Below are 8,827 nucleotides of genomic sequence, written 5' to 3'. Positions count from 1 at the left end.
TTCGTTTATTAATAGCATTCTTAGAAGATCTTAATAGCATTTGATTATAATATAAGCCCAAATATATCAAGAACGAGGATAAAAGGTTTAAATGAAAGTTTAAAAGAACAGTCATATATGTTCCTAATAAATGATTACACAGTTTTATTCCTTAAAAAATCTATGAAACAGGAAAATGTGTTTTGCTTTAAATTTGTACCTTACTTCATTTCATGCTGTTGTGAAAGTGCTTTGAATGCTCAATTTGTTTAATGGGTTGATATTGATTTCAGTCTTTTGTCATTTTCGACATGCTCGCTTTCAAAAAAATCCGCACAGAAAATTTGCTCTGTCATTAAAAAAGGCAGACCATGTGAAATAAAACTCATGGGAAAATGTGGAAATTCTAAGCGATTCAGCCGAAAAATATTGACTGAACCCCAACGATGCTCCTGTTTAGAAATCTAATGAGTATCGAAAAACATACAAGGTTTGAAGAGGGGAAAAAATAAATTAAGAAAAGTATCAACCAGAAAAATTTAAATTATATAAAAAATAGAAGACATAAAGCAGAAAAAAAAGACGGGCTTAAAAGATAAACGAGTCATCTAATCACACCAACAGCAAAAAGACAACTGAAAAATAAACCTGGATACCGCATAAATAATTAAACATTCCTTTGATAATTTATTGTATCCAAGTCACAAGGTTTAAAGTATCTGAATTTTCAATAAGTATAATTGATGTAACTGGGTTCTTATTAAAAGGAAACAAAATCGTAAGAGGTTTCTTAATTTCAACAGCCTCTCCGAAACCTTCCATAGGACCTTTGGCGGAAGTGGTTATAATAGTGTCATCAAATCACAATCTTATATTTTTTTTTAAATTTAGATTTACCTATTTTATCTCATTTTATATTGTTTTTCTTTTTGCACCTAGGACGGCTGAACAGAGTTCCCGTCTAAAATATTTACATTAATTTCTCGCTCTTATTGGCTGCTATTTTTACCCATTTTTTTTCTCAGTTATTTTTATTGTTGGCAACTACAAGTAACGGTATATTCCTTGCCTGTCTTCTTTACATTTAAATGGGGCAGAAGACCAATAGTCCCATATATATATTTGCCTCCCATTGGATTTTGAAAAATGTAATTTTTGGTATTTTCATTGAAAAAATGCCATATTTTTGGTATTGTCACTGAAAAATTGATATTACACCAAAATTACCACAACCAGATTTTGGAAAATTTCTTTACTACCACCCATTATGTACGTAAGAGGATTGAGTTAAATGGGGGTTCATTTGAACGAGAACTCAGTTAAATGGATTCAGTTTCAGCCCTAACCCTGCTTAAAATTGCCTTAATTAGCATTTACATTCAGTATTGCAAATAAATTACTCGGTTTCGTTTAGTCAAGCAAAATTGTTTTTGCTTTCCCTTTTAAATAAAGGTATAAATCATAGGTACTTCCCTGCTTGTTTCTTAATTTAGATCCGTCGGTTTCCTTTAAAATGGTTTCAAGTATGTAAACCTTTTCTCTCAATTACTTGGTTACAAAATGAACAAAATCCCAATGGGAGACTACTCATTACTTTAGAACCAGCATTCCATGATCTACCGATAAATCTTTCTTGAAGTTGGTATCTGATAACCAATTTGAAGGGGGTAGACTAAACTTCTTTGCTGCTTCCTACAGCCTTTCGAGTTGTTACCTTTAACTGGCCACCAACGCGGGTAGATACGGGTTGAGTCCTTAACTAGCTACGGTATAAGGTAGTTGTTGAGATCGTCCTAAGAACTAACAATTCAGTTCATGAAAGTGACTCTATGATTGATTAAGATGGATAAGCGGTCAACAGTCTTGTTTTGGGCAATTTATTGTTTTTTGATTGCTTATGCTGATGAACAGAGTGATGTCTGTGAAGATTTTGGATGCGATCAACAGTGTGAGGTCGTAGAAGGGCAAGCAGTATGCTCTTGTTATAAGGGATTTCAGCTTGATAATGATGGAAAAACATGCTCAGGTATCATGGCTTTTTTCACTAACATGGGCACCCACGAAAGGAGCAAAGAAGACAATTCACGAAAAACGTACATAATGGGGGGAGGGGCAAAGAAATTTTCCAAAATCTGGTGGTGGTACTTTTGATGTAATATCAATTTTTTAAGAATACCAAAAAAATGGCATTTTCTCAATGAAAATCCTCAAAAATATATTTTTCAAAACCCGTTGGGACTTAAATATACAGAGGGCAATTGCCCTTCTATCCCATTTTCATGTGAAGGAGACAGGGAAAGAATAAACCGTTACTTGAAGTTGCCAACAATAAAAATAACCAAGAAAAAGAAAAACGAGAAAAAATAGCAGCCGGTAGAACGAGAAATTAATGTAAATATTTTGGACGGGAGCTCTGTTCAGCCCTCCTCAGTGCAAAAAGAAAAACAATATAAAATGAGACAAAATAGGCAATTAAAAATAAAAAAAATTTGTTTTGATGACACTATTATAACCACTTCCTTCAAAGGTCCTATGGAATGTTTCATGAAGGCGGTTGAAATTAAGCAACTTTTTACCATTTTATTTCCTATTAATAAAAAATCAATTATTTAGCATCCTTTTGAAAATTCAGATACTTTAAACCTTGTAACACATAAGTTACTTGTAACATAAGTTACTTGGAAACAAAAATTATCAAAAGAATGTTTAACCATTCATGCAGTATCGGGGTTTATTTTTCAGTTGTCTTTTTGCTATTGGTGTGAATAGGTGACTCGTTTATTTTTTAAGCCCGTCTTTTTATTCCGCTTTATTTGTTCTATTTCTTATATAATTTAAGTTTCTCTGGCTGATACTTTTCCTTATTAATTTTTTCCATGTCCCCTCTTTGAACCTTGCATGTATTTCAATACTCATTAGATTTCTAAAAAGAAGTATCATTGGGGTTCAATCAGGGGGAGGGGTAGCCATACGGTTTCACTCCGTTTCTAGCAAAGAATGTGATAAGACCATATAGTTATCCCTTCTTTCTAATAAAAATTCCTTAATCAGATTTTACTTTAAAGACATCATTTATTCAAGTTTTCACAATTGTGGAAGAATTTCCACAATTTCTCGTCAATTTTATTCCACATGGTTTGCCGTTTTTTCATGGCAGAGCAAATTTTGCCTGCAATTTTTTTTTATAGCGAGCTTGTCGAAAATGACAAAAACTTAAATCAACATTAACCAATTAAACAAATTCAGCTTTCGAAGCACAACAACATGAAATGAAGTATGGTAAAAAGTCTAAAGCAAAGCACATTTTCTTGTTTCATTGTTTCTTATTTTCAAGGAATAAAACTGCATAATCATTTATTAGGAATATATATGGCTGTTCTTTTGTTTTTTTTTTTTTAACTTTTCCTTGAAACCTTTTGTCCACGTTCTTGGGTATACTTCTGCTTATGTTATAATCGAATGCTATTAAGGTCTTTAATTTTTTTTTAAGAAGCTAAGCTACTTGGCAGAAACGTCGTTGAATTTAGCCAGGCAAGGGGGCTATAGCCCTCCTCGTGCTTCAAAGAATTGACTAAAACCTCCTGTAAAACAATACAATTTGAATGAGAATTTTGACGATTTATGCAACGGCATATGTCTTATCAAGCACATGCAAATGATTTGTTTTAAGACAGGTCAAAACTTGCCAATGGCTATTCGATGTAAAAATTCAGAAAGCATTATTTAAAATTACTGTAATGGATATCCAGGTGACTTTTCTTTGACAAACAACTGGTCTTTAAATGGTAAGAAAAATCAGAAACACATTTGGTGAATATGTTTCTGGTATAAAATTTGTTTTGTAACTTAACATCTTTTGCAATGCTGCATCCGATCGGACTTAAAAGGCAAAATATTTAAGCATGTTTTGCCGCACATTAAAGCCAAATCTTCGTCCTGTGGTGGCGCAGTGGATTTGACCTTAGCTTGGTAATACGGGACCCAGAGATCGAATCACGCTGCAGGAATGCACTGCAGGGCCGACGCAGGGATCTCAGTAGTCAAGAAGCGTCGTTAATTCTTAAATAAATAAAATAAGAAGCCATAACTTCTTGAGGGGTGAACCGGGTTTACTGGAACAACGTAAATAGAAACACATTTTCGGTAAATGTGTTTCTGGTGTAATATTTGTTCTCTGCAATGTAACACATTTTGAAATGCTGCATTAGATTGGACTTAAAAGGCAAAATATTTAAGCATTTTTTCTGTACATTAAAGCCAAAACTTATTGGGGAGTGAACTCGGTTTACTGGAACATGGTAAATAGAAACACATTTTTGATAAATGTATATCCGGTGTAAAACTTTTTTTTTTGCAATGTAACACCTTTTGAAATCCTGCATTTGATTGGACTTAAAAGGCAAAATATTTAGGCATGTTTTGCTGCACATTAAAGCCACAACATATTTAGGAGTGAACAGGGTTTACTGGAACAAGGTAAATAGAAACACATTTTCGGTAAATGTGTATCCGGTGTAAAACTTTTTTTTTGCAATGTAACACCTTTTGAAATCCTGCATTTAATTGGACTTAAAAGGCAAAATATTTAAGCATGTTTTGATGCACATTAAAGCCACAACATATTTAAGGGTGAACAGGGTTTACTGGAACACACTGCGTGGTGCTTTGTAAGTGTTTGGTGCTTGGTGTAAGCACATGGAAAGTGCTTGGGTCATGGGAAGCAAAGTATGTTCCTAGGTAATTCTATGAAATTATATGATATGTTCCATGGTCTAGAACCTTGTTGTTCAATTTTCACAAGTTCATATTGTCACAAAATATCGTGGGGGTCATTTTCCAGAAAAGTAAATTTCAGGTCTGCTTATGCAGGTCACTCTGAAGTCCGTATTTTCATCTAGTTTTGACATTTCTGTAGGGGGGAAAGGTGCCTCAAACCTTACGTTCTTTTAAATATTTTGGTTAAAATTGCAATTTTGAATTTCATCGCAAATTTGTTAATGCAGAAGCGACTTTACGTCTTTATCATCTTTACAAAGTTTACTCTTTTGTGAGGTATAAGGGTAAAAAAATGAATCGCAGAAGTTGTATCTGATGGGGAAAGTCTTAAGAAAATTGTCTTTTTACCGGAAAATTATGTTTATTTAGAATAGTGGTAATACAATATTTTGCACTTTGTTTCATAATATTCGGTTTCTCAGAGGGATACTTTTCGATTCCTCTTTCCCTCCCCTACAAGTGTTTATTACTTAGGCCGTGAAATATTTTCCTACAAAATATCAGGTATTCTTGCATTTTCTAAAACACACACGAGAATTGATGTTAGTTTAATCCTAATGAAATTTACCAAAATATGATGAAAATATAATGCTTTAGTTTAAATAATAATATAACGTGGGCTATATATTTGCACATTAGGGGGGTTTGGGGGTAAAGTAACCTAACTTGACCAAACCTTGTCTCCATTTCCCCAGATGTGCAAATGTATTATCCAAATTATACAAGTCTAATGCATTTTGTCACTCGTTATTTGTCTTTGTCGCTATGAGACCGGTTTTCATAGATCGTACAATCAGCAAACTTCTCGGGTGTGTTCTGAATAATACAAGAGTACCAAATGTCAAAAATCTTTTATGAGGAAGCATTACTGTGATAATTGCCTTTCCATTCCCCCAATACTGTGCTATTTAGCGTTTTATTGTATTTAGTATCGTTTCGAGTCTTATTTCTTTGCCAATGCCGCCCGAGGGGTTGCCTCCACTCCAACACCAGGTTTACACCTCGAAGCGGCAATTTTTCTGCCAGTCATGGTATCCTTAGCGTGGACCCCACTCACGCCACGCGCCATCTAACATACACGATCTTTGAAAGTTGGTAGCCCCTTGGTGGTGCAACCAAAGCTCATTGTGAATGTTCAGCGACTTTGGGTAAAAAATTCAAACAATATAAGAATTTCTGGTACAAATAAAAGAGCTCCAGTTTCAAAACTAAAATAGCCTCAACAGCACGTAATCAAAAAAAAATTCTCCCGTCAATAGACAGACAATAGACACATCATGACAAATAGATAGGCAGATGAAGTTGTTGAGTTTGAAGGTTGGTAAATTGAAAACTTTTTTTTCTTACAAGCAAAGAGTGACTTAATAATAAAACGAGCGAAGACACGCAAACAGTAGAGGGGGCAGCTTTCCTGTTAGTTCCTCACTAATTATAATAGAATATTAATTTGCCATTTACTTGAAACTTATTTACAGCTATTTTATTACGGATGTGCGGAGGGGGGCTCTAGAATAGCCCCCCAATCCTAAATTTTGCCAAATTTTTGGTCTATTCTTATTCAGATTATTAATTATTTTTATTAATCTACCCCTCCCTCCCCAAAAAAAGAAAGAAAATAGTGTAAGGGCCTGTTCCTAGTCCAATATTTTTCTCTTTTGTTTTTCAATTTGAGGTTTCAAACAGTTCGTGGTAACGAACTGTAGAAAGGAGCGACCCGGCTCAATAGTAATATAAACTCTAAAAAATGGAGTTTTGATACCAATAGTTACACCAAAAGAATCGTATTTTAAATATATAAGTTTCATCAAGATTAGTCTTACTCATCAAAAGTTACGAGCCTGAGAAAATTTGCCTCATTTTAAGAGAATAGGGGGAAACATCCCCCAAAAGCCATACAATCTTAACAAAAATCACACCATCAGATTCAGTGTATCAGAGAACCTTATTGTAGAAGTTTCAAGCTCCTATCTACAAAAATGTGGTATTTCGCATTTTTTTGCCAGAAGACAAATCACGGATACGTGTTTATTTATTTTTTTGTTTTTTTTTTGTTTGTTTTTTTTCCCAGGGGTGATCGTATCGACTGAGTGGTTCTAGAATGTCGTCAGAGGGCTCATTCTAATGGAAATTAAAAGTTCTAGTGCCCTTTTTAAGTCAAAAAATTGGAGGGCACTTAGGCCCCCTCCCACGTTAATTTTTCCCCAAAAGTCACCAGATCAAAATTCTGAGATAGCCATTTTATACACCATAGTCGAAAAACCTAATAACTATGTCTTTGGGGACGATTTACTCCCCCACAGTCCCCATGGGAGGGGCTGCAAGTTACTAACTTTGACCTGTGTTTACATGTAGTAATGGTTACTGGGAAGTATGCAGACGTTATCAGGGGGATTTTTTTGGTTTAGGGGGGAAAGTTAAGGGGGGTTACGTGGGAGGAGATTTCCATGGAGGAACTTCTCATGGGGAAAGAGGATTTCAATGAAGGGGGTGGAGGATTTTCTAGCACTATTTGAAAAAACAATGAAAAAAAATACAAAGTTTTTTTCTACTGAAAGTAAGGAGCAGCATTAAATCTTAAAACGAACAAAAATTATTACGCATATGAGGGGTTTATCTCCTCGTAATACCTCACTCTTTACGCTAAAGTATTTTTAGTAATTTCAATTATTTATTCTACGGCCTTTGTGATTCAGAGGTTATTCTTAAGGAATTGGGACAAAATTTAAGCTTTAGTGTACAGAGCGAGGTATCGACGAAGGGGTGAACCCCCTCATATACGCAGTAAAAACATACGAATATAGAAGTTCGCTAGGTAAGTTAACTCGTAAGTTACGTATATTTTTTACCAATGAAAACGTTTGTAAGAAATTAAAAGTTCTAGTTGCCTTAAAAAATTGGAGGGCAACTAGGCCTCCTCCCTCGCTCCGCTTTTTTTCAAAATCTTCCGATTAGTTGCAATTAATTAATATGCAAATTTCGTTTTAATTATTTATGGGCGGAGAGCCAAGATCAAAAGATGCATTAATTCAAAAACGTCCAGATATTAAATAAAAAAACAAGTTTTTTTAAATGAAAGTAAGGAGCAACATTAAAACTTAAAACGAACAGAAATTACTCCGTATATGAAAGGGGCTTTACCTCCTCAACGCCCCGCTCTTTACGCTAAAGTTTCTTACTGTTTTAAAAAGTAGAGTTAAGAGAAAGAGTCAAATTTTAGCGTAAAGAGCGAGGCGACTTACTCCCGTCAATAGTCTCGGATCCCAAAATGTTTTCCACTGTATGCTCTTTTGCACGATAAAATACAAAAAAATTAAGAAAACCAAAGACAATGAGGGAGACTTTTGGGCACCTGAAAAAAAAAACGGAAGGAAAAGACAAAAATGGATATTTTGCACCTCCTCCAAACTATCCTCGGCACTGAAAAAAACACACACAAAAACTGAAATTTTGAAGTAAATGCTGAAGAAAGCAGAAAAAATAAAACCAAGCCAAACACAACAAATACAAAAAAAACATGCCAAGCCAGAAACAAGGAAAAAAACAAGCCAGAAGAAATGAAAGATTACTCAAAATTAAGATTGAAAAAGCTATTCAAGAGTTCCGTTCTTATCGATTAAAGCAGCTTGTCTACTGGCCTGATAATTATTAATGCGACCAAAGGATCTTAATTTAAAACGAGGAAGAGTGTTACCTGATTCTTTTTCTATTAAATTATCCTAAATTGGGTTTATAGGTATATCCCCAGCATCTCTATTTAAAGTGAGGTCTTTTTTTTATGTGTTTATTAATTCTAAGTGCCTCCCTAAAAGATTGTGATAAACCATTTAGGAAGTTTGGTAAACCTTTAACGAAGGTTCTTGCCGAAATATATATTTTTGTCTTTTCATTATTATTGTTTTTTAATTGGCCGGAAACAGAGTCGTTTTTTTTATTTTCTTAGTTATATCTATATATTTTGTATGTTTTGTAACAAGCATCATGTTTCGCCAGTGTGGTCTTAGAGCCTATTTACATCTCTGCAGCATTTTGAGAACTCCTTGGGGGGGGGGGTGCAGTTAAAACTTTTAGGTAA

General features: G+C 34.4%; 1 protein-coding gene across 3 annotated transcripts in view; it reads left to right on the top strand.

The window, feature by feature from the left end:
* Positions 1-1,748: 1,748 nt before the first annotated feature.
* Positions 1,749-8,827, top strand: part of LOC136030558 (fibrillin-1-like) — a 134,964-nt gene continuing 127,885 nt past the window's right edge. For all 3 annotated transcript variants that reach the window (XM_065709615.1, XM_065709616.1, XM_065709614.1), the window contains exon 1: positions 1,749-2,005. In XM_065709615.1, coding sequence (XP_065565687.1) covers positions 1,822-2,005 — 184 coding nt within the window. In that variant the 5' untranslated portion in view covers positions 1,749-1,821. The remainder of the gene's footprint in view (positions 2,006-8,827) is intronic.

Source organism: Artemia franciscana, chromosome 8, assembly GCF_032884065.1.
Source record: "Artemia franciscana chromosome 8, ASM3288406v1, whole genome shotgun sequence".
NCBI lineage: Eukaryota > Metazoa > Arthropoda > Branchiopoda > Anostraca > Artemiidae > Artemia > Artemia franciscana.
The sequence above is the reverse complement of the archived record's forward strand: the minus strand, read 5'-3'. Positions and strand labels throughout refer to the sequence as shown.